This window comes from Pan troglodytes, chromosome 15, assembly GCF_028858775.2.
Source record: "Pan troglodytes isolate AG18354 chromosome 15, NHGRI_mPanTro3-v2.0_pri, whole genome shotgun sequence".
NCBI lineage: Eukaryota > Metazoa > Chordata > Mammalia > Primates > Hominidae > Pan > Pan troglodytes.
In genome coordinates, this window is record NC_072413.2 from 85,929,682 (window position 1) to 85,957,081 (window position 27,400).

Genomic DNA, 27,400 nt, shown 5'->3' on the forward strand with positions numbered 1-27,400 from the left:
GTTAAAATTAAAAAGAATGACAACATGAAGCACTGACAAGAATGCAGAGTAACTGGAACTTTTAAACATTGTTGATAGAAGTGTAAAACCATACAATCATTTTGGAAAACAGTTTGGTAGTTTCTTATAAAGTTAAACATAAAATTAACATAAGACCCAGGAATTTCACTCCTCAGTATTCATCCAGAAGAAATAAAAATATATTTGACACAAAGATTGTAAATGTAGACAGTTTTAATTGTAGTATCAGAAACTGGTGGGGAGGAAACAAATTGTGGTATATTCATACAATGGAAAATTCTTCAGAAATAAGAAGGAACAAACCACTGAATCACACAACATGGACAAATCTCAAATCATTATGCTGACGGAAAGAAACCATTCATAAGAATACATAGTACATGACACCACTTTCATGATGTTCTGGAACAAAGAAAACTAACCTATAGTGATAGAATTCCTATCAATGGCTGCCAACAATTGGGAGTGAAAGGAACTGACTGAGCAGGTATACAAGAGAACCTTCTGGGGTGATGGAAATATTCTGAAGCTTGACTGGAGTGTTGGTTACATGGGTATATCCATTTATCAAAACTCACTGAATTGTATATTTAAAGTAGGAACATTTTATTGTAAATAAATTACACCTCTATAATGTTAGTTTTAAAAAATATTAGATACATCAGCTGGAAATCACTTGGTTTTAACAAAAAATTTTCTCTGTAATCTTATTTATTCTAGCACTTATCTTCTTGTCTTCAAAAGCAATGCAAAACTTCACTGTAGCTAAGCCTATGTTAGACTCTTACAAATTCCTAAATAGTAGAATTAGTTCAATGAGTAATTCTTATAAATAATTCTAGATTTACTTTACCTACATGAATAACTGATTTGCTACTTAGAGCCACATTAATGCTTAGTATAAATCATACAACATGATGAACATGCTCATGTATATTTAAATATAAACATATTTGGACTTTAAAAAGTAAGTACATCTTAGGAGATGATCCAATTCTGGGAGTTAGCAAATGTCTAAGTGCTCCCCTCCTTCCACACATAAGGAGAGAAAAGCATTCATCAGCTGTGTGAGTCTGTTACCAGTGCACATGTGAGGACAGACCACAGCACAGTGAGAAGAGGCTGAGGAAACGACTACAACAGCATTGGCTATATCAGGTTTTCTTCCTTCTTCCAGCCACCTGGAAAAACGTTCACAGAGAGTTATAGTGGTTACAAGACCAAAACTTGGAATCAAAAAAATTAAATAATGCAAATAACCCAATTAATCTGCTAATATCTATTACTGCAGAAATAGTGTTAGAGGTAGTTTATTAAAGAGGCATTTTTAAAATCATCCCACTCATCATATCCTGCATTTCAAAAGTATCATCTTAAAAAGGAAAATAAAAAAATACTTTTTAGAGCATAAAGCATAACAGGTTGAAGTGGTTTTCAAAAAGCTACTTCTAGTGTTCTACAGCTTTCTATTATGGCAGCATCATCTTGTGATGAAGACATTGGCTCACTTGGACACACGGTCAGCATGCATAAATACATCTCAGTGATGATCAAGTTACTGCCATCTACAGGACCGCTTGCAAATAAGATGAAGAGAGCTACCTCAGTGTTAGCAGCAAGGCTTCGAGGTCTGTACTACTCAAACCACTCCTAAGGGTATGGCCAATGCACAGTTTGAATGTTAGGGAACACACCAGGTAATGTTAAAGATTCACCAGTTTTCCCCTTGGAATTAATTCTAATAAAATCTTCCACAGGGTAAATTAAAAATAAATTTCTCTCCCCTTTTACTCTTCATTATTTTTAGCCCAAAAGCCTCATATACTGTTCCAATGAAACAAGAACTGGCTCTGAACCAAAACCAAAAAGAAGGGAAGAAAATCCAGAGTATTCTATGATGCCCTGTTAAGTATTAGCGTGTGGCTTCCACAAGAAAGTTGTCAAACTGTGCAAATTCAAAGGAGTGAGTTCCAATTGCAGCCCAGCCATTCTTTGGAAAATTCACAGGGATGTCTGTCCACAGAGACTTGTCATTCAGCATGCCAGAGGCGAAATGACCCTAGAGTAGAAAGAAACACATTCCTTGAAACCATATGAAAATGGTCCTCTGAAGTCTGTTTCTTGATCATGTATGGCCCACTACTTAGTGGAGCAAATGTACTACTCACTCAAGACTTAACCACAGCAAAACACAATTCCACAAGTTTGAGCAAAAGTTTAAAATACAGAAAAAAACTCTAGGAAGAAATTTTTATCTACCTACTTAAATCGTTCCCAACGTACAAGGAATACCTCAATATTTCCTGTGCTCCACCAAAATTTAAAACCAACAAAATGCAAAACTTTTCAGGCATTATTATAAAGTTTTAGAGAAAAGCTCATTAAAATTTAACAAAAGTTATTTATAAGTAGTCACATGTACAAGTGGTGTGGCTAACAGCCACCAGCTCTTCAGACATGACTGCTGGAGTCAAAACATCTGCTTCTACCTCATTGCTTCCTTAAGGTTTTCATTAAGGAGCCTCTGCCCAGCCAGAAGAAAAATAATTAACCTTAGTTTTTGTGTTTTGTTGCCATGAATAGAATATCACTTCAAAGCCATATGAAGCTCCTACCCTTAAGTTGGAAAAACAGTAACCATCAGTTAAAGTGATGATGGAGTAGGGTGCAGCGGGTGGAAGAAGGGAGGCATCTATAAGGTGTGACTTACTGGTCACTGACAGTGAAAGAAAAAATTACACCTTCCTCAGAATGTTGCCATTCTACTTAGCTCAGTGCCTGGCACATGGTAAACAATAAATCTCAGCTCTTATTATCTTTATGATAGTACATTTATGAGCACATATTCACAGCATACTAACTACAGTCAATCATATAAAACTAGCTACTCTCAGAAGGTGAAGAGCTCAAAACTCAAAGCACTGGGCCAAGAACCAGAATAAATCTGCTTTTAAGTCTTGGAAGTATAATGTAATGGACCTTAATTTAGTTCTTTTATTTTATGCATGGAAACACTGAGGCTTAATAGATTAAAGCTCAAAGTCACAGGTTTTCACTCCAAGTCACCTAGCTCCAAATTCAGAGCCACATTCCTATTACTACAGACTTGCACAGCTATCTTCAGCTCTAGAAGTGCTTACTGAACATCTTCTGCTGCCATCAAACACTCAATATTAACACCGAGCCAAGGGACTCAAATCACAGATCACATTAAGCACAAAACCTGTCTAACAGGACCTTATCTCTCCTGACTCCCCAGACTTCAGCCACCCCAGCCTCCAGGCTGCTCTTCACACAATGTCAGCTACACCTGCCTTTTGCACCTGCCACTTGGTCTGCTCAAATTGTTCTTCCCAGCATTCAGGTCTGCACTCAAGTACTACCCACTCAGTGAGGTCTTTCCTCACCTCCCTGGTTAGAGAATCAGGGTAACAGAGCTACTTTATCTCATGACTCTATTTTTTCTTCATAATCATTTATAAACTTATTTACAAGTTTATTATCTCAGGATAGGGCTCAGCAAACTATGACCTACATGCCAACCGCCCTTTTTTTAATAAATAAAATCTTACTGAAACACAGCCACATCCATTGTCTATGGCTTTTTTTCTCATTATTGTCTATTGTCTATTGTCTATGGCTTTTTTACTCATTACAATAGCCGAACTGGGTAGCCACAGCAGAGACCACATGGCCCACGAAGTCTAAAATATTTACTATCTGGCCCTTTACAGAAAAAGTTGCCAACCCCTGTCCTAGAAGAATATATGCTCTAAGAGAGCAGGAATCTTGTCTGTTTCGTTCGCTGCTGTATCCCTAGGACTTAGTAAAGTGCATACAGTAGGGGCTTAATAAAAATGTGTTGAATATAAGAATGAAACACATTTAACCCTCAAAACAACCTCACAGAAGTTATCTCCATTTTGCAGATAAGGAAACGGATACTCAAAGAGGTGGAATAACTTGCTAGAAGTCTCAGTATGTGTTAGTGAGGAAATATGAATGCTGGTCTGTCTGGTTCCAAACACTCCTACTCCTAAAAATATTAACTTGACTCATTAAGTGCTTACCACATATCAGGTACTACATATATATATATTTATTTTCTCATTGAATCTTCATAAGAAAAGTGTTCTTCATGATGTCATGGATGGGAAAATTGAAGCTGTGCAATATAAAATACTTGCAAGTAGAATATAGTAGACTTCAAAGTCCATTGTGCTACCCACCATGCAACAGAACTGGGACAAGTCACCTGACAAGTGCTGAGAAGAATTCAACAGGTGACTGATAGTCAGTGACAAAATCCTCACATTAGCTGTAATTTGGAATATGGGCAACATAGAAGATGATGTTTTGTTTTTTTTATTTACACAAAGAAGATTTATATGTCAAATACTGTTTAATGCACTGGGAATTTAAGATGAACAAGAAAGACAAGGTCCCTGCTCTTATGGAGCTTATATTCTAGTAGAAGGAGATGGACAGATATGCACACACACACAAAATGAGAGCTAAAAGATAAGTAGCATGTAAAAATTAAGCCAGGTCAAGGTGACAATGGGTGCCTGACAGACTACTTTAGTGCAGATAGTTACAGAAGACCCTCAGAGTATGTGGCAAAAGCTGAGATTCAAGAGGAAACAGAATGCCCATAGTTGATGAAACACAAAATAACAGGAGTAGGGGAGTGAGGTGGGTGCGAGCCAGCAAAGTCCTATCCATCCTAGTAGCAAGACAAGAGCCAATTTTTAAAAGTAATGAATCACATTATATTAAAGACACACCAGAAGAAACAGCTAAAATAGTGAAGAGTGGCTGTATCAGAAGTACAAGACACAGAATGGGGTCAAGAAGAAGGAACAGGATGTGAGGCAGGATGCCTCACATCCTATTGATATTTTAACCAGGTATGAAAAGTACCTGAAAAAAATTAAGAAAAATTTTAAAATCTCATTCATGATTTCAAAAAAACTCATAAAATTACTAAAACAAACCTAATCAAAAGTTTGCAAAAATAAAACTGAAGGACATAGTGGCAAATCTTAATAAATGGTGAAATATAGCATGCTTTTGTTCCTGTGTTCTCTCATGGGGAAACACATTATTGTTAAAAAAAAAAAAAAAAGTCATTTTTTCCTAAATTGATGTGTAAATTTAATGTAATACCAGCACCATTTTTCAAGTAACTGAAAGTTTGTTTTTTAAAAGTCAAATCGAATAATATATATAGTGGAATAGCAAAGATAATTTTGAAAAAGAAACAATGAGGAAGTTGCCCCACCAGATATCCATTCATTGATTTACCAAGTATTATTCGGACTCTTGCTCTGCCTGGCTGTCAGGCACTTTTCTAGGTGCTACAGAGCCAGCAGTGAGGAATATGGAGAAAAGCCTGTCACTAAAGGAGCTATGTGCTAGTGAAGGGAGTAGGAAAACACATGAACAATTAACAGAATATGTGTGATGTCAGCTTGGGATAAAACTTTTGGAGAAAAATAAAGCAACAGAAAGGAGTTAGAGAGTGAGATGGGGTGCTGTTTTCTATCAAGTGGTCAGGTAAGAAAACTCTGAAGGAAGCAAGGGAGTAGCTGTATCATCAAAGCTTTTAGAATGTGAACACCAATTAAAAGTGTGATTTTGGATAATAATAGACAAACATCAATATGGAGAACAGAAAAAAGTTCAGAAACAAGCATGTGCACATGTGCTGATTTGTTACATCAAAAAGGTAGCCTTTAAATTATGGGCAAAAGGATAGTCCATTGTAATAAATGATGGCTATCCATTTTTTAAAAAATTATATTCAATACTTCCCCTTACAATTCACAAGTAAATTTCTGACGTATTAAAGACTTACACATAAAAATAAATCCTAAACTTTGTTTAGCTTGGGGGAAAAATGTTCCTAACCTTGAGAAACAAGAAGGCCTTATTTAAAACATGAAACATAAAAGCAATGAATAAAAAGTGAAATATTTGACAGTACCAAAATGTAAAACTTACAATCATCAAAAATACCATAAGCAAAATTAGAATACACATGAGGGAAGAGCATAGTTGTGACGTATGTAACAGACAATGGGTTACTATCCAGAATACATACTAAATTCACACAAATTTGCCAGAAAAAGACAACACGATAGAAAAATGAAGAAAGAAGTGAACAGGCAACTTCAGAGAAGAGAAAATACAAATAGCCAGTAAACATTAGATGTGCAAGCTCCCTAATTATCAAGGAAATACAAATCATATCTATGAGTTTGGAAAAAATCTTCAAATTCAATAATAGTGAATATTATTATAATTGCTATAAAATGGCTACAATTTGGCTAGTGTGGTATAGTTAAATAATCTATGCTACATCCAAACCAAATCTTCAATATACATATTGTTAATGCTAAAAAATAATTAGTGCTGTCATTTTTGGTGGTTGAGAGAACAAATTCCAAAGTTATTGGAATCTGATTTTTAATTTCTATTGCACTCTAAACAAAATTGTGAGAGAGCTATCTTGGGAGAGACCAACACATTATACACAAAAAATTTATCTGCACAGCATCCCTTGGAAGCACTGTCGAGCAGTAACTCATGGTCACCCAGTGATTCTCAGGAACATTTTTATATTTCTATTATACTAAAATTAATCTGGTATTTTCTCTGACTAAAATATTCATGGAAACCAATTTCTAAAAATTATGCTTATAATTGAAAACCAAATTATTCTTAACCATCAAAAATAAATGTATACGGCTTTGCTTACATCTATAAGCTCCATGTACAGTCTTGGTTCAAGCAAACTTGAAAAAAATAGTTCAATTATTGACTCTATCAATTATGCCTCAGTTTAAAAAACAAAATAAAATTTTTTAAAAAAATAGTGACCTGATAAAGTCAACTGCTGATGGTTCTCACATAGGTTACCCTCACACATGTAACTATCCTAGGGATGAGTGGCTTCCCGGCACCAAGGCAGATTCTTTGTCTCTCTTCATTATATGTCACACTTTCCCCCTCCTATTTTATAACAGAAAATTATAGAAATGCACAACAAAAGAGCATTTTACCTCCAGACTCCAATCAGCAATACTTACCTTAATAGTCAACGTGAGTGTATACCATTTTTTTGCTGTAACTTCAACACGTCCTAAAGCATATATAATCCATCCAGCTGTAACACAAAAGTATTATCCCAATAGATATAATTTTGAGATCTCAATCACAGAATCATATAATTCAGTGGGGTTCTCGAGTGGCATCTGTATGTAGTAAAGTCAGCCTCAACAGAGAGCTATGTCCCTTCATTCCCAGATCTACAACTGAGTTAAGCCAAAACATTTTTCATTTAGCCATGCATTTAATAGCATATACTGAGATCCTACTCTGAGCCATATACTATATGTGAGCTCACAACAGAACCAGTGAAATAAACTTAAAAACAAGTGATAGTATGAGGTGTTAGCATCTGTAGTTCAAGTACACATTTATACATGACTGGATTGAATATGGAAGACAAGAGAGACAGAATATAAAATGTCCAGCCAGTCTAATTGGTCACATGGTAATAGTATTAACTTAGAGGGAGAAAATAATAAGTTAATTTTTGGAATTAGTGTTATTTGAGTGCCTATGAGAACCCCAGGACAAAATTTCAAGTAGGCGGTTTAAAACAGACAATAGGGACTGCAGACACAGATTTAAATTCCTAGTTCCAGTTCTGCCACTAACTAGCTTTGAGTCATTAGGCAACTCAATTAACTTCACTGGTTCTATGTTTTCGATTTCAATATCACTGAGGTAAGTTCAGATTGGTAATGCTATGAATATGTAACTCTTGTTCTAATATCCTTACTACCTACTTCCTCTTTAATTTTTATTTTATTTATGGAGTCAAAGCAAAGAGCAGAAAACTATAAAAGAGATATTTTTAAATTAAGGTAAGACGAAAGTCAAGAGACTGAGAATCAAGAAAAGTCACTACCAGTAAGGTCTAGCTTCAAAGGAGTGGTGTGTATCAAAACCAATCTGAAGTGGATACAGTTCAATCTGAACATATTTGAAGCACCTATTCTGGATAAAATATTATCCTACCTAACACAAGGGCTGTAAAGATGACTGAGAAAAGTCAAGCTATTTTCAAGTATTAACTAAATTCAAAAATGAGATTTTTCCATTTTAAGCCGATCAATTCCCCTCCTTATATTTCTATAGGTACAGCAGCAACAGCCTTATACTCTTGCTTTTATTTATGATGCCTCCTGAGCATTCTCTCCCTACCACCACTACCTCAGATGGTTTTGATACTATCTATGCAAATCCTATCCTCACAGCCCAGTTCAACTCTACAATACCCTTAAAAGCTTTGTACAATTATTTTCCCTTCCACAGAGCTGCCCCCATCTCTAGGAATTAAATAACTTTCTATAATTGTAAACTATTTGGTATTTGCTTACATCCCTTCCCAATTAGACGTCCAAACACCTTGGGTTGAATTCTTTTTATCACTCCCACAAATAACAAGTAGGTGCTCAAAATAACATAGCCCATAAGTCATATGCTATTTAAAAAAAAAAAAAGTCACTTACCTAAATCACCTGTAACCCTGTAAGATCCATTTGCAAAAATCCAGAAGAAAATTCCTCTGGCACTTCTAATCAAAATACCACCTTTATTTACTCTTCCTGCAATGAACACACCTCCTGTGTCAGGGGTCTCTATGTAAACATCACACTTTATAGTCAGATTGGTCCTGCAAAATAAAACAGTTGATTAGTACTCTTTAAAATATGCCCTTTGTAACATAGTACAGATATGTCATTTCACAGCACATGCTTCCAAACTTCTAATTGAGGTGAGAATGTGATTTGCTAAGTCTAAGCCTGTAGCAGAGATGGGCTTCAAGAATCTTTATTGACAACAGTTTTAAATGTTACATGACTTAAGTCATTTCATTGCCTCTTTAAATGATTACTGGACAATAACAGTTATGATTTTTAAGTTTCCTGAGAAAATATTTTTTCTACAATAAAACAACTTCTCATCTTAAGAATACAATATTTTAAAATGCCACTACTGTCTATGAACACATTAAAAAGTAAAAAGTTCCACACAATTCTGAGGGAAAATGTTTATTCAAACTTCCATCAACAAAGAGAGGCAATGAAGGCAATGCTAGGAGCCTTTGGGAGAACATAAGCTATTCCGGGGCCAACTTTTACATTTAAATCTAACAAAACTTTAAAACTCCAGAAGAAAAGATCTAAAATTATTTTTCTGCAAAGACCACAGAGTTGACTCTCTAGGAGGGCTTCTCACACCTGAACAGCACTGAAATCACCTGGAGGGCTTCTTAAACTCAGTTCACTGGCCCTACCCCACAGCGTGATTCAGTACATCTGGGGCAGCCCCTTGAATGTGCATGTCTAACAAGTTCCCAGGTGATGCTGATGCTGCTCGTCCAGGAATGCCACTTTGAGGACCATTTTCCCCTATGAAGTATCTGTCTATAAGGAAGCAATAAAATCCTGGTTCTAGGCTCACTGATCCACAGCAGTCTATCAAAGATGGGAAAAGATTCAGCTGTCCAGGGACTACCAGAGCTTTTACAGTGAGCTCTCCTCCAGGTTTCCTCTTACAAATGCTACCAGGTACAACACTTTCCTTCTGGAATGCTACAACCACCCCAAACCAACATGATCTCTGAAAATATTTCACTTCCTACTCAGTATCTAACTGCAAGTGGGAAGAAAAAGAAAGCCTGCACATAACCAAGTCATAAATCAAGCAATATATCTCACATAAAACTGGAAACATCAAGAAATCCATTCTGGAAATGGGCTGGGGGGAATGAGATCTAGAATTATGTGGCTTTTACATTTCTGTGTCTTATCAGTGAATTTTGCACAGTGAAATTTTACTACATAAAGGAAAATATTACAGAAGTACCTACATCAGCTACACAGGGAGGACAATCCACACTTAATTATCTAAGCAGAGCTGGACTACTTTACAGGAAGATAAATGCTAAGTAACTCAAGCCCAGTCTCTCTTGTATGTCCTCTGACATCAGAGGGAGTTTTCTCTCCATAGATTATCACCAGCATGAAACCACTGGCAATCAACACTGGTACTTACATCCCTTACCTCCTTTCTGGTTCATCAGAAGTTTGAAAGTGCTACAAATACCATCAGCACCATAAGATTATTCTATTTAGAGTTGGAATGAGAGAAGATCAAACTTTCCTTTTCTATATACCACATTCCAGAATAAGTGATTCTTGCATCAGAACTTTCCAGGCAATTTCACAGATAATGAATGAAATGGAATAAAAGTGTGGTTTATTCTTCCACAGCCACAATCTCTCAGTAATGCTGAAAGAACAAAAACTAGCCAATACATACGGCAAATTTGATCAAAGAGAGTTCAGCTGTGTGCAGGGAAAGGTAATTTTGTGACTGTCTTTAAAGGATTCCAACCAATGCTCACTATCAAGATAGAAGTAGCCAGTTATAGTACAATCTATCCCATATAATCAAATTACTGTGCTGGTAAATTACTAAATCTAGGTATAAGAGAGGAAGTTCTACTCAAAACACAAGTCTGAAAACTGTGAGTAGTGTGCACACATCGAGAGCAGATTTACTAAAATAGCACTACAGATAAACTAAACAAATTTCCCATTTCCTACCTTTAGGAAGAAGATGATTAAAATGAGGCTGTGAGATGTACGCCAAAGACAATGGGCTACTCAGTCACACAGACCCGGCTTCTAGCCCTGGTTCTGCCACTTACAAGTGAAATATTGGGTAACTCTTATTCCAAAGATGCAGTTTCTCAGTCTGCAAGGTGGGGACGATGATATCTCCACCATAAAGTGGTTGTGTGGGAAATCCATCAAAGTGCCTACTATTACCCAATTTTTATTCCCTCCTTTTCCCACAATAAGTGGGCACAGCAGCCAGACAACAGAAATGAACAAGGGATTTGTGTGGATCTCTGAGCAGATCTGGCTGCCTCAAATAGAGGGTGGAGTACTGGAAAATAACACATAATAGATGAGACCAAATTATAAAGGGTCTTGGAAATCAAGCCTAGAAGTGGAAAACACAGGTAGCAGGAGAGAGTCACTGCATCTTCCTGAGCAGGGGAATAACATGATGAAAACAGGGCTTCAGAAAGACGAAGGCAGGCCTTTCCTGACACGCAAAACCGCAACCTCCCGGCTCCCTTCCTTTCAGAATATGTCACTCTCTTCCCTTCTACACCCTTCCCCATCCCTCGTCCCCACCTCCTTCCCCACTGCAATAGATCCTAGTAAAAACTGAGTATTGCTATTTAAATTGTGAAGATGTATATGAAGATTCAAATATATGAAGATTTGGGGGAGTAAATCTTTGGATGGTGTTATATCTCACTTCTATACTACAATTAAGGGGCTTCTCAATCTTTTTGGAGACCCAGCCAGAAATAAGATTGAGTTTGAGTTTAGAAAGAGCCCTCTATGGTATTCAAGTGCATGGGGTATAGGGGATGTCACAGAAAAAAAAGTTTCCTATACGGCGACTTCAAAACTGGAGATCAAAACAATGGGACCCAGGCCTTGGACACTTAAACCCAGCCACTGGACTTACAATAAGACCATCAGTCATAAATAAGGATGCCACCAACTCCACTGCCATAATCGGAAAATCTAGGTAAAGTTTCCACCTCAGAGACAATGGGACAAGCAGAAATTCTGTGTAAAAACACAAGCCACAAATGTCATCCTAAATTAGGAAAGAATTCTTCACTGCACCTCAATAACTCTTCATAGTGTTATAAGGGTTCCAGGGGCTCTGGATAACTAAAAGTTTCTTAAGACTTATGTCACAGCTTGGGACTAGAATCAGGATTTCTAACTGGGAGTAAGGCACTTCAGGAGGGATAAACACTTTCTGCACACTCCATAGACAGGCAATTCAAGGCTCTTTTCAGAATTCTTTTCTCTTCCCTCTCCAGTTTCCAAGCTTTGGATATGGCTTTTTGGTGGCTTGGTATTACTAGTACTAGCTCTAAACCTGGAATGTTTATGTGTCTTTTTTCCCACAGTGGAATCATACTAGTTATAGGAAAAAATGAAAAAGAAACACATAAGACAGGTGGAATAAGTCAGCACACAGAAATTCTGTAACTAAAGAGGAAGGGAAAGTTTTAGTTTGGCATTATATTTTATGTGAATAATATAACTTGTCTCTTTACCAGATGACTAAATAAAAAGTTAAATTCACTAGGCGACTAAAGCTGATTAGCTTTTTACTATTGCCATCTACTGTCACCTGGTAAATAGATTTTTTAATAAGGCTAAGACGGTGTAATTCTAAGACTGGTCCACTAGATGGCAACACCAGATCAACAAATCAACTCTCCAGCGAAACTAAAACTTAAAAATACCTCACAAATCTGTCCATTTATAAACAAATATTAAATTATAATTGGGTCCAAAAGTCCTCAGTTTTTATACTGGAATCAAATTGTTCCTGTAATAATCACTATTAAATAGGGCAAAGATGAGGGAAGGACACTGGGGCAGCAAAACAATTTGCAGCTTTGTGGTCATCACCATACTATTCAACAACCCTTAATATTACATATTACACATCTATTAGGTTCTTGAAACAAGAGGACCATTGAAAACTCTTCACTTCAAAATGTACCTGACAATATTACAAGGGTATTTCAGCCAGATCCACATTGAGAACATCAATCTTACCAGTTGTAGTCTCCTATAATACTGATTGTGTTGGATGCATCGGCAGCCCACGTAATGGGTCTCTGGTTGAGAACTTGGCGTAGCGTGAAGTGATGCTCGCCAGGGTCTTCAATATTTGTAAAATATTCAAATACACCAGTTTGATCAGCAAAGTTTGGAGCTTCACTAAAAAATGGGTAATCTGTTCAGAATATAAGAAATTCTCTGTTTAGTATCAAATCCTTCAGAAGCTCTCCTTGCTGATATTTTATAGTATGTCTGAAACACTTCTGAAAGCTTTTAAATAAATAAATAAAATCTAAACCAAAGTTTAGGGCCTAGGTCTAATAAAGATACATTAATTTTTGTATCATCATTACTAAATATCAAGATGATGAGTTCGACATATAGATGCTGCATAATATTTAATCCAGGCATCTGGTGTAGAGGAAAGGTCATGAGTTTTGAAGTAAGACCTAGATTCAAATTCGAGTTCAGTCTGTCGCCCTGGACAAGTTATTTAACTGCCCTGCATCTAAAGTTTCTTCATTTCCAGGTTTGCAGGAGGACAAGAGAATTAAAGAAAAGATAACAGGTACATAAGCCAGCACCTGGCAAGGGCTCAATAAGGGATAGCTTTATTATTTCTAATATCTGTCAAGCAAGGTTCCAAATCATGCGTCACAATCATCTGCCAAAAGAGCATAAGAAAGGTTTACTATATCAAGCATAAAATTTACAAATTTTCTTCTACTTCTAAACTGCAGCAAAAACCAGTTTTGGGCCTAAGTTATCAATCCCTTTTTAGTTTTACTAAATTAAATTATAGTCTTACAATAATGAATGCTGTAGAGGAGAAATTTTATATATCTTATAGCTCTTATACCTCATGCTTTTCCAAGTGTTTTTGCATTCATTACCTCATTTGAGACATTTAGAACCCTAACAAGTATCTCCAGAGCCCAGCTTATAATATTTAACTTTAGTTTTAAATTTATATTGTAGCTCATAAAGTATTACATTTTATATTTGAAGGTTTGAAATTGCCTCTTAGTCTTCAGGGTCACAAAATATTGGTCTTGGTGCTGGCAGAAGTTCTTCAATCTCATTATCTAGGCAATATCCCACACACATTCCTCACTTACTGAAGGCAAAAGTCACTTTTGCTAACAGAGAACCAAGCGAGCAACAGATTTTAAGACCCTGTGTTTCACAAAATTAATGGGTTTATCTAAGAGGCCATTTCAAAGAGCTGCAGAAAAACAAACCACCAAGCTCCCCCTGAGGATCACTGTTGTCTGTATTATAGTTGAGAGGACTCCATTACACAGTCCAAAAGGCCTTACACTCCAGCCAACTAGATCATTTCCTGAGAAAGGGAGGTGAGACCCTGTAGCAGTGACTGGGAAAGGGTGATAGGAGTGTCCATCTTTGGTGGAACAAGCAGCTCTGCAGCAAACAGGAGCTTCAAGTGATGCTCCAGCAATGCCAGCTCCCTCCCTATTACTCTCCTGCTGCTATAGATTTTAGGAGCAGATTACAAAGCCACCTGACCCTGTCTGTGAGACCCATAAACCTACAGAACACCACCAAGCAGTCAACAAATTTTGTTACTTACTCACTGGGAATATAACTACAATGACCATGTCTTCTAACTTTTTTCCAAGTGGTTTTCCTAAATCACCTATAACCAAAAACTTTTCTAACAACTTTAGGACAGATCTTCCTAGAAAACCAAGAAAGCTCAATTAAAAAAAAAGCACGGGATGGTATATAATGAGTTGGATCACCCAAGGACAACATAACTGCCCATAAGCACTCAGTTCACTAGCACTGCAGAAAGACAGATATGAATGTGTCTTAACCTCCACACAGAAGGAAGATGTCAGTAATGGCTAATGGGGCAGTAGCAAAGTTACAAAGTTTAAGTTTCACCAAAAACAAATTAGAACTATAACTTTCATTCTAACAATGAACCCTATATTTTTTTCTGAAACTGAAAAATACAGGGTCCTCAAATTTAGATTTACCATAAAGTAATGCAAAAAATTAGCCCTCCTTTTACCACATATGAGATGTAGGAGGTAAATGAATGTGCTTTTGACAGCCACTCCATCATGCACCCAGTTTGACAGGTAGAAATCAACACACTACTGTTAAATATAGAGACCAAGTTAAGTTTTAGTGAAAACTACTCACCAACATTGAAATCATCCTTATAGGTACTTGGGAAGGGCTGGGATTTTGGAGGAAGCGGGTAGCTGCCTTTGCGACCAGTGGTGAGAGTGGTGAGTGTGAACAGCTCATCTTCATGCAGGCTCAGTGTGAAACTGCCATCGCTGTCAAGGAGCTGAAAAAGAAGACACTACTGTATTCAGGACCAGGTACTATAGCTCATCTCATGTGGACAAAATAGCTTTAAAAAAATTAGCTTAAAGAAAAGTCCAAATCATTTCTGTTAGAACTTCCTAAACATTTGTGGAAAACTCACCAATATCAAGGCCCTTGGAATCTTTTTTTCCTAAGTATTTTAGAAAACTTTATAAAATTATGCTTTATAATTTTAAACAACCTTACTTCATGGAAGCAAGGACTAAATAATCTCAAAATCTATTTCTATTAGCCTATTCTTTTCCACTACACAGTAAGCTCCTTAAAGCTTGGATATATTCGATACATGCAACTAAGAGACCTGCTTTTTTCTCTCAGTAATTTACTAAGGTAGAGAAATTCATAAAATATCACTGTCGACCCAGCTGTTAATCACAGAAATCCTTTTACAATTAAGAGAGAAAAATCCTGCTCATTTTATGATCAATATATATTTCAACTAGCAAGTTAGGCTTATGTCACACTTACGATCTTGGCAACTTAATCTCTTTAAGTCACAATCTCCTCATCTACAAAATGAGGAAAAAATACATACCTCATAGACTGCTGTGAGGATTAAACCAGATAATGCTTTTAAAGTGCTAAGCCTAGTGTGTGACCAATGGAAAACGCTCCCAGTTTCAAAGTTGTTCTATGCTAAATGTAGATCTCTGAAGACACTGGAATCCTTTTATGAAATTTGAACAGTTTTTTTCTATTTTGAATAAAAGGAGTTATTATCCTTGTTTTAATGGTAAATTGATGATCAGATCTATGAAATACCTGACGTTATATTCAGGTTGAAGAATAACCCCAAATGACATTATTTTTCTTATGAGGAAAATCAATTTTATTATGCCATTCCTAGCAATTTGTTACAAAAAAAGTATGAACTTTTTTTCAGAACTTAATATATAATAAGGTGTTTTATCACTGTTAGTGACTAGTTGGTTATCAGAACATTAATAATAACCAGAAAAAGTGGTAGACTTGTGTCAATTAAGTGAAATAATGTGCTTGTTTGGGCCAATTCGTTCTTTGAAACCTTTCCCCAGAAAGCACCATGGATGAAGCACTGTGGGAAGCACCTGGGATATAAAGCTAAATAAGGCAAGGCTCAGTCTTCAAGGTGTCCAGTGGCGCAGCAAAAGCATTTAACTAGGTAAGCACATGGCCCTAGGTGAATATGAGCTAAGACTGGTGAGGAAGCGTCAGAGGAAAAGACACTTGAATTGAGCCTCAAAAGATGACAAAGATGAGGAGAGGCCATTCTAGGTGAAGAACACAGTATGTGCAAAGTCACAAAGGTAAACAGACAGGCATGCAATGCTTTGAAAAATGTAAGTTTAGTATGTGAAGAGAGGCCAGTTTAGTAGGACACACCTCTAGGAAGAAGACCAGTCTTCTACCTTCTGGGAGGATAATGAGGGCCATGTGCTACACTAAGGAATGTTAACTTCTAAGAAAATAATCACTGAGGTCCTCTGAGCACAGTGGTCACAAAAATCAGATCTGCATTTTTGACATTTCACTCTGTAGCAGTGTGATGGGTGACCTGGAAAGTCAGACTGGAAAAAGAAGAGGCAGTTTCTGAAATCCAGGAGAGCGATAATGAAGAACTGAAACAAGAAGTAACGGTGGTAATGGAGAATAAGGAGTGAGTAAGAGAAATGTGTGGATACAATCGTCTATACTTGACCACTGGCGGGATACAGAGGGTGAGTGGGAAAGACAGAGAGTCTCAAATGGGACTTAAATTTCCAACCTGGGAAGCCAGGTGATGGCGTCACCATCCACCAAGACAAACTAAATGTCTAAGAGCTAAACACATCTATAAACACACAAACTTATAAAAATAAAAATTCTTAATTAATGACATTTCTGTGCCCTTTTACTGTTTTACTGTTGGAATACCCAAAATATAAGAATTTACTTTAAAATTACCCATAGAGAATCCAGCTGCTTAAAAAGAAATCTTTCGGATGTTTTTCCAAGTTTGGTATACCATACCTGTAGCTCTGGTATTTCACTCTGTAAAGAAAAGACAAAAAAGCATGGCTGAGTAATGCATCACATCCTCTTTGAGGATTTCCAAAATCAGTACCAGCAAGAATGTACCAATGACAATATTATCTCTAGTTATCAGGAGAAACACCTCAAATATTAAATAATAATATTTTTAAAAATAGGAAAACATTGTTCAAGCAAATACTTTATTCTCCAAACACTAAAGAATTTTGGCAAATGATAAAAAAATTACAGTGTCTTTGCTTCAAAAACATTCATTACTGTACCTGTGTAATAACTTCTAAATTAAAATAACTTTCTGGTATTAAAAAACAATTCTTATGCCATTAGTAATCAGAAAGGGTACTGCAGTTTCTCAATTCAAACCTAACAATTCACAGAAATAGCAAGTATCTGGTACTTTTAAACAATATTTTTGGCATAGTATACTGTAAATATCAATGCTTGAAAGTTCCCTAGACCATAAAATGCTTCTACCACCAAGAACAACTTTCTTGCAAGTGACTTTTGTAAGTGTTCCTCAAAGTCACAGAGCATTTTACCTCCTACTGGCTTCTGTCCTGTTAGATTAAAGCAAGTCAGAAGACAGAAGACACCAGGGCCTCTGTCAATTCATATGCAAACTGTTAAAAGTTCATAATATAAGGCTTCACTTAAGAACTACTGGCCTGTGACAGAATATATAAATTCTTAAATCAAAACCAAAATAAAGTTAAACATATTTACTTACAAAAGATCCCTTAAGAACAAAGGTGGCAAATTGTTGTGACACATTGAAATAAGGAAGAAATGGCCGTATGCACTTAGAATGTTTATGACTCTGAAAAAAAAAAATCACATACATTATCCAAATGATGTATAAGCTACCTTAGGGGAAAAAAAGTTCAATAGTTAATGCCCAAGATTAACAGAAATTTACATATACTAGATAACAAATATGAGTTTATTTCACATTTTTAAAGACTTTTTTATAATATAATCTTTACTGAATGTGTATTGTATGTTCCTAGTCAAATGCAAAGGTCAATGGCGTTTCAACTGGATCAAATTTTGAATTCATAGCTAAACTGTAGAGACATATATGGCATACAGATTAATTTTTTGTTATAACTGTTTTCCAACTAAAATACATCAAATAAAAAGCAAAAGTAAGGATGTTTTCACTGAAAAGACATCTCATCTAAATATAACTTTCGTTCTCATGTAAGAAGTAAAATATATATATATATGTATGGGTGTGTGTATATATAGTATATATAGATATCAAATATACACTAAGGTCAGCTAAATATATGTAACATAGTTCTCACATTGCCATCACTGTTTACTAAATAGTCACAACTATGGGCTGGGATCAAAAGAAGTATGAGACATAATCCCTACTTTAAGAGATTCCACAGTCACAGAATACTTACAGTACACAGTTCTATTTCAGGCTTTGCAGACCATTAAAAAATTACTTTCATAATCAGAGATTTCAAAATCCATCTCTTAGTAATTGATAGTACAACTAGATGGACAATCAGCAAGGATATAAGAGATTTGAACAACACTACCAAACAACATGCCATCTATAAATGCCTCCATCTAGCAACAGCAGGATGCACATTCTTTTCAAGCGCACATGGAACACTGACCAAACTACACCATACTCTGATCCATAAAGCAAGTCCTCATAAATACAGGAAGATTCAAGTCACACAAAGTACTTTTTTAACCACAATAGAATTAAATCAGAAATGAATAACTGAAAACCTTCTGGAAAAGTCAAAAATATTTACAAACTATCAAATTTCTAAATAATCAATGGATCAAAGGAAAAATAAAAAGAGAAATTAGAATTTTCAGCTTTATGAAAATGAAAACACAACATATCACAATTTGTGGTATGCCACTAAAGCAATACTTAGGAGGACATTTACAGCGCTAAATACCTAGATTAGAAACCAAGAAAGGATTTGAGAGTTCAGCTTCTGTCTTGAGATACTAGAAAAATAGGAGCAAATTTTAAAAGATTACAAATTGGGTTCAATGTATACTGCTGGGGGATGGGTGAACCAAAATCTCACAAATCACCACTAAAGAACTTATGTAACCAAATACCACTTGTTCCCCAAAAAACTGTGGAAATAAAATTTTTTTAAAAAGTAAAAATAAAAATAAAGAAAAAACCAAAATAGGCAAAGAAAATAATAATGAGCAAAGAAGAATTAAACAAAAACAAATTTAAAAACCACAAGAAAATAATAAAACCAAAAGCTGATTCTTCGAGAAGATCAATACAGTTGAAAAACTTCTAGCCAGACTAATAAAAAATCAGGTTAAGAGAAAACATACATTTCAACAATAAGAAAGGTGACATTACTAGAGATTATAGAGATTTACCTAGGGGGAGAGGCAAGGCATGAAATAGCTTCAAACCTTTTCTTAAAGGAATTGATATTTGACACAGAGCATAGAGAGGTTTAAGACTAATGTTGTTCTAAAAAATAATGGAGGTTTTGGTGAAAAGAAAAAAGAGACCAGTGGCTTCACTATAGGCATAAGCTAAACCACAGCCCTGCCTAATATCCTGTTGAGAACCACCCAGCCTAGTATCCTGTTGCTCCACTAAAAATGACAGTATCACAAGACACAGTTTCTTTAATGTCCGTTGCTGACCCCTAGAAAAAAATTCAGCTTTCATACAGTCAACATTCTTTATATCTGAAGGATGAAAAACAGCACAAAAATCTTGAAAACTATGAAGTCCCAGAATCTATTGGTTCTCCAGATCTTAGTGGTCATTTCTTACTTAGCAAACTGTATGAATAGACATGTTCATGTGAAAGATGACTGTACATTCTGTTTCTGAAACACAGAATATAGAATCCCAGAAGATTCACTCCTCTAGACTGAGTGAGGTAACGAGCTCTAATATGCAAATATGTGGATTTGAAAGCATAGTTCTGCATTTAACTGAAAAGTATCAAAAGCTTCTCAGTGAAAATAAAATGATAGATGAACAGCCTAAACATCAGTCAGATATATGTGGTCAGAACTTTCACTCAAATTTGTTTCAGTTAGGCCACAAATGTGCAGCTATGTTGGATTTGGTTTGTAGTACTAAACAAATTAATATAGGGCCTGAAGTGGTATAAAGAGAGTGTGTGCCAACAGAATATCATGAAATACAAAATCAGTGTTTGCGATTATTTTCCTTGAACACAGTAGATAAGCCAAGGTCTGAAGCAGCAGTTAGGAAGGTCTCAGACCTTAAAATGTCAACTGATACGGAATTTCTCTGTATAATTATCTCCAGCCAGGTTGCTTTTTTAGCTCAAAAGAAAGATAAAGGGCGGAGTCCTATAAATAAAGGGAATGTAAACATGGAGACTGAACCAAAGGCAAGTTACGGGAAGATAAGAATATCTGAAGAGAATTCCATTCAACTTGATGATTTTACAGAAGCATATGAAAGTGGACAAAACCAAGCATATTCTCTTGAACATTTTAGTCCTGTTTGTCCTAAAACAGAAAATAGCCACATTCACATAAACTCTGACAAAGGTCCTGAAGAAAATACAGGATCTCAAGAACTTTTCAGTTCTGAAGATGAACTGCCACCAAATGAGATACGTATTGAGTTGTGTAGCTCAGGAATACTGTGTTCCCAACTAAACACCTTCCACAAAAGTGCTATTAAAAGAAGCTGCACCTCTGAAGATAAAGTGGGCCAGTCTGAAGCTCTATCTAGAGTCCTTCAAGTAGCTAAGAAAATGAAGTTGATTTCTAATGCAGGAGATTCTGTTGTAGAAATGGATCAGAGGAATGTGTCTGAATTTAAGGGTATTTTAAAAAGTCATTAATAAAAAACTGTGATTCTAAAAGCCAGAAGTATGATTGTTTAGTCATGGTGCTATCTCCATGTCACGTGAAGGAAATAAACATAAAATTCGGACCAAATTCTGGCCCTAAAGTGCCTTTAGCAACAGTTACAGTAATTGATCAATCAGAAACTAAGAAGGTTTTTCTGTAGAGGACTGCAGCATTTTGGGCATATACAGTGTTTCTTGGAGATATAATTTTACTCGCAGATGTTGTTATTCATGAGGACCAATGGGTTGGCGAGACAGTACTACAATCAACATTTAGCAGTCAGTTATTAAATCTTGGGAGTTATTCATCTATTCAGCCTGAAGAATATTCCAGTGTAGTTAGTGATGTTGTACTTCAAGACCTACTGGCACATGTGTCCTCAAAACATTCCTACCTCAGAGATCTTCCTCCGAGGCAGCCTCAGAGGGTGAACAGTATAGACTTTATAGAATTGGAGCACCTTCAGCCTGATGTATTAGTCCACACAATACTAAGAGTTGTTGATTTCACTATACTGACAGAGGCAGTATACAGTTATAGAGGACAGAAGCAGAAAAAAGTTATGTTAACAGTGGAACAGGCCCAAGATCAACATTATGTGCTTGTATTATGGAGTCCTGGAGCAGCCTGGTACCCTCAACTTCAAAGGAAAAAAGGTTATATTTGGGAATTTAAATATCTTTTTGTTCAGCGCAATTACACACTAGAAAACCTAAAATCGCATACAATGCCTTGGTCATCCTGTGAGTGCTTGTTTGATGATGATGTAAGGGCAATTACATTTAAAGCAAAATTTCAAAAAAGTGCACCCTCCTTTGGGAAGATATCAGACTTAGCAACACACCTAGAGGATAAATGTTCAGGAGTGGTTCTAATTAAAGCCCAGATTTCAGAGCTGTCATTTCCTATTACGGCAGCTCAGAAGATAGCTCTAAATGCTCACAGTTCTCTGGAGAGTATTTTTTTTCTTCTCTTCCCAACATCATATATACTGGCTGCGCAAAATATGGATTGGAACTAGAAACAGATGAGAACAGGATCTACAATGTTTTAGCTGCTTGCCATTTACTATGAAGAAAATATACTATAGGCCAGCCTTAATGACTATAGTTGATGGAAGACATGATGTTTACATCCGTGTAGACTCAAAGCTGATAGAGAAGATTCTTCTCAACATTTTTGCAGACTGCCTCAACAGAGTGATAGTTCCTTCCTCAGAGATCACCTATGGGATGGTCATGGCAGACCTGTTACACTCCTTGTCGGCAGTCAGCGCAGAACTTTGTGTATCAAAGATTCAGAGCCTTTTTGTGTTAGATGAAAGCAGCTATCCATTACAACAAGATTTCTCCCTCCTGGATTTTTATCCTGACATTGTAAAGCATGGAGCCGATGCCCTTCTCTGAGGCCAGAGGAAGAAATTGCAGGCATTTCAAGGAAGAAGTACTGAAATGCTTTGTCTTTTGAAGTAAATAAATGATAGGGTTTTTGCTTTGGATTTTTTATTAAATACATTTTACAAAGAGAATTTCAATGAAAACTTTTTTCTAAGAAAATCCTGTGAGGTTTAAAAAGATCATTTTTGTTTTTTGGTTTCTTCCTTTCTTCTGGAGAAATGATCTACCAGTCAAGGCAATATGTAGCAGATCCCTGGGAATTAAAGGTTTGCCCATTTGTTCACTGTATTTAGTCCCTGCTACGTTCCAGGCATTGTACTAAGTATGAGGAACCACAGGGAAGACATTGCCTCAGAAACTGCTGCAGTGCTTTTACTTATCCCTACCTAAAAAACCGTCAATGTGAAATCATTTCCTTGATTACAACTATACATGATAATGGATTAGTTTATATAAACCTCTGTTTAGACAAGTTCAAGACAAGCGTGTCTTTCTATAAAAAGCATTGAAAACGAAGGAAATGAGATCATGTTTCAATTTATTAAAGCGGGGAAGAGCGTTCTGTGGTTAGTTCGTGTCTAGGATTTGAGTGCCTTACTGAATGTATTTACCAGCAAACATGTAGCAATCTGTTCTCTCACTGTGATTGTAGAAGAAGCTCATGTAAAATGATAGTCATTAATGAGGAAGTATAGAGTGGTACTTATTCTGTAAGTTCAGAGTATGCCGAGTATTAATAGATTATCATACTGCCTGAAAATAAATTTATGATGAAATGAAAAAAAAAAGTGACAGTTTAAAAAAAAAATCTCCTGTGGTCAGAAGCAAACTAAAACACTAACTTCAAACCACCCCTGAAAATGAGCTGGAATTTAATTGGATCAGTCTTTGGAACAATTTAAGTCCCCAGGGCATTGTTTAAAACGATACAGAAATCCACCAGCAATTAGTGTAACTTACAGTGAGGTGTGATCAAGGAACCAGACAGAGTCCTGGAAAAACAAATGTCACCCCAGGGTGACTGTGGATATGCCCAAAGCCACATTCTCCAAGGAGCAACATTTCAGGCTTTACAGTGTGTGGAGGGGAAGAAGGAGGGAACAGAGTTAACTAAAATACTCCAGCAAATCACTAAGTAAATAAACAAACAACAACAAGCCTCAAGGGGGAGAGGATCAATGCCCAGAGTTGATAGCATATATTATATACGAGTTGCTACCATATATTACATATAAGGTCCAGTTTCCAACAACACACACAAAAAATGAGACATTCAAAGAAATAGGCATTATTTCATTCTTTCTATGCTGAAGAGTATTTCATGATGTGTGTATATATATACATACACCATAGATATATATACACGCACCATATATATATACACACACACCATATATATATATATACACACACACGCACACACCATATATATATGGTATATATATATTTCCTTTATCCACTCATCAGTTGATGGGCACTTAGGTTGATTCCATATGTTTCAATTGTGAATTGTGCTACACAAACATATGTGTGCAGGTGACTTTCTGATACAGTGACTTCTTTTCTTTTGGGTAGATATCCAGTAGTGGGATTGCAGGAATGAATGTCAGATCAATCAATTTAGTTCTTTGATAAATCTCCACATTGTTTTCCATGTAGGTTGTACTAACTTCATTCTCACCAGCAGTGAATAAGCATTCTCTTTTCACCACATGTATACCAACATCTATTGTTTTTTGATGTTTCTTAATGGCCATTCTGACTGGAGTAAGGTGGTATCTCGTTGTGGTTCTAATTTGCATTTCCCTGATGATTAGTGATGTTGAGCATTTTTTTTAACTGTTTTTTTGGCTATAGACATATCTTCTTTTAAGAAATGTCTATTCATGTCACCTGCCACTTTTTAATGGGATTTGTGTTTTTCTTGCTGGTTTGAGTTCCTTATAGATTCTGGATGCTAGTCTTTTGTCAGATGCATAATTTGTAAATGTCTTCTCCCATTCTGTAGGTTGTCTGTTTACTCCAATGATTCTTTGCTTTGCAGAAGCTTTTTAGTTTAATTAGGTCCCATTTATTTATTTTGGTTTTGTTGCATTTGCTTTTGGGGTCTTAGTTATAAATTATTTGCCTAGGCCAATGTACAGAAGAATTTTTCCTAGATTTTCTTCTAGAATTTTTATGGTTTCAGGTCTTAGATTGAAGCCTTTAATCCATCTTGAGTTAATTTCTGTATACGGTGAGGTGAGAGGTAGGGATGCAGTTTCATTATTCTATATGTTGCTATCCAATTTTCCCAGAACCATTTATTAAATAGGATGTCCTTTCCCCAAATTTATATTTTTGAATGCTTTGTCAAAGATCAGTTGGTTTTCAGTATTTGGCTTTATTTTTGGGTTCTGCATTCTGCTCTGTTGATACATGACTGCTAGATCTGATAAATGAATTCAGTAAAGTTTCAAGTTACAAAATCAATGTACACAAATAATGTATATAAATCAGCAGCACTGCTATATACCAATAATGACAAAACTGAGAATCAAATCAATAACTCAATCTCTTTTAGAATAGCTACAAAAATATATAAGAATATACTTAACCAAGAACCAATAGTTCTAAAAGGAGAACTATTACACAAAACATGGCTGAAAGAAATAATAGATTATGCAAACACATGGAAATACATCCCATGCTCATGGATTGGAAGAATCAATATTGTGAAAATGAGACCACAATGCCCAAAGCAATCTACATATTCAGTGTAATTCCTATCAAAATACCAACATCATCTTTCACAGAATTAGAAAAAACAATCCTAAAATTCATATGGAACCAAAAAAGAGTCCAAAGAGCCAAAGCAATCCTAAACAAAAAGAACAATCTGGAGGTATCACATTATCTAACTTCAAATTATACTACAAGGCTATAGTAACCAAAACAGCATGTTACTGGTTTAAAAACATATAAATTTATGTATAAAGTAACAATGTCCTATTGAGTTCGCAGCACGCAGTGTTGTGACATGTGTGCTAATAATAGAACAAAAGGAGAAAGGGAACAGAGCAACAAGGGAATTCAGCATAATCTACTGTAATACGGTTAGTTTAAATCTGAAGTGAGTCCAATAAGTTAAGATGCATATGGTAAGCCCCAGAATAATCACTAAAAAAAACTCACAAAAATATAGTGAATAATTAATATTGTTAACACAGCCATATTACCCAAAGCAATCTACAGATTTAATGCAATCTGTATCAAAATGCCAAGGACATTCTTCACATAAATAGAAAACACAACCATAAAATTTATATAGGAACACAAAAGACCACAAACAGTCAATGCAACCCTGAGCAAAAAGAACAAAGCTGAAGGCATCACACTACCTGACTTCAACATATACTAAAAGGCTATAGTAACGATTAATAAAACAGCATGGTTTGGGCTAAAAGCAGGCAAACAGACCAATGGAACAGAATAGAAAGTCCAGAAATAAATTCATGCCCTATGACCAACTAATTTTTAACAAAGGTGCCAAGAACACGCTAGGAAAAAGGACAGTCTCTTCCATAAACAGCACTGGGAAAAATGGATAGCCCCATGCAGAAGAACAAAACTGGACTCCTATCTCTCACAATATACACAGTCAACTCAAAATTGATTACATACTTAAATATAAAACCTGAAACTATGAAACTAGAAAAAAAACAAAGGGAAAGTGCTTTATGACAATGAGCTGGGCAAGAATTTTTTAAATAAGACCTCAAAAGCACAGACAACGCAAAAATAGACAAAGGGGATGACATCAAACTGAAAAGCTTTTGCACAGCAAAAGAAACAAAGTAAAACAGCCTACAAAATGGGAGGAAATATTTGCAAATTATACATGAGACAAGGGGTTAATATCTAGACTATGTAAAGAACTTAAACAACGACAACAAAATAGCCCAGTTTAAAATTGGGCAAAAGACTGTAATAGACATTTCTCAGAAGAAGACATACAAATGGCCAATGGGTACATGAAAAAATACTCAACATCACTAATCATCAGGGAAATGCAAATCAAAACCACAATGGGATATCACTTCCCTCTACTTAGAATGGCTATTACCAAAAAAACAAAAGAAAACAAGTGTTGGTGAGGATGTGGAAAAAAAGAAATACTTACTTCATGTTGTTGGGGTTGTAAATTGGTACAGCCACTATAAAAAACAGTGTGGAGATTCCTAAAAAATTAAAAATAGGCAGGGCACGTGGTGGCTCACGCCCATAATCCCAGCATTTTGGGAGGCTGAGGCGGGCAGATCACTTGAGGTCAGGAGTTTGAGACCAGCCTGGCCAACATGGTGAAACCCCGTCTCTACTAAAAATACAAAAATGAGCCAGGTGTGGTGGCAGACGTGTAATCCCAGCCACTTGGGAGGCTGAGGCAGAAGAATCACTTGAACCCAGGAGGCAGAGGTTGCAGTGAGCCGAGATTGCACCACTGTACTCCAGCCTGGAAGTGCAGAGTAAGATTCTGCCTCAAAAAAAAAAAAAAAAAAAAATTAAAAGTAGAACTACCATATGATCCAGTAATCCCACTACTGTGTATATATCCCCCCAAAATAAAATATGTATGTTAAAGAGGTATCTGCACTCCCATGTTTATTAAAACACTATTTACAATAGCCAAGATATGGAATCAACCTGAGTGTTCAACAATGAATGCATGAATAAAGAAAATGTGATATATATATACACAATGGAGTACTATTAGTCATAGAATGAAATCCTGATATTTGCAACAACATGGAGGAATTTGGAGGATATCATGTTAAGTGAAATAAGCCAGACACAATAAGACAAATACCTCATGATCACACTTACATGTAGAATTAAAAAAAAAGAAGAGTTGATATCACAGATGCAGAAAGTAGAACAGTGGTTACCAGACACTGGGGTGGGGCTGGGAAGGGAAGGACAGGAAGAGGTCGGTCAACGGGTACAAAGTAACTATTGGAC

General features: G+C 36.0%; 1 protein-coding gene and 1 pseudogene across 4 annotated transcripts in view; one reads left to right on the top strand and one right to left on the bottom strand.

Annotated features, from left to right (window-relative positions):
* Positions 1-216: 216 nt before the first annotated feature.
* The window catches only part of GALC (galactosylceramidase), a 124,653-nt gene continuing 97,469 nt past the window's right edge, over positions 217-27,400 (bottom strand). For all 4 annotated transcript variants that reach the window (XM_063793026.1, XM_016926531.4, XM_016926533.4 and 1 more), the window contains exons 11-17: positions 17,878-17,967; positions 17,064-17,150; positions 14,949-15,099; positions 12,771-12,951; positions 8,607-8,770; positions 7,116-7,192; positions 217-2,080 (exon numbers count right to left, since the gene is read on the bottom strand). In XM_063793026.1, the coding sequence (XP_063649096.1) occupies positions 1,934-2,080; positions 7,116-7,192; positions 8,607-8,770; positions 12,771-12,951; positions 14,949-15,099; positions 17,064-17,150; positions 17,878-17,967 (897 nt within the window). In that variant the 3' untranslated portion in view covers positions 217-1,933. The remainder of the gene's footprint in view (positions 2,081-7,115; positions 7,193-8,606; positions 8,771-12,770; positions 12,952-14,948; positions 15,100-17,063; positions 17,151-17,877; positions 17,968-27,400) is intronic.
* On the top strand, positions 19,826-22,479 carry LOC101059553 (shieldin complex subunit 2-like; annotated as a pseudogene).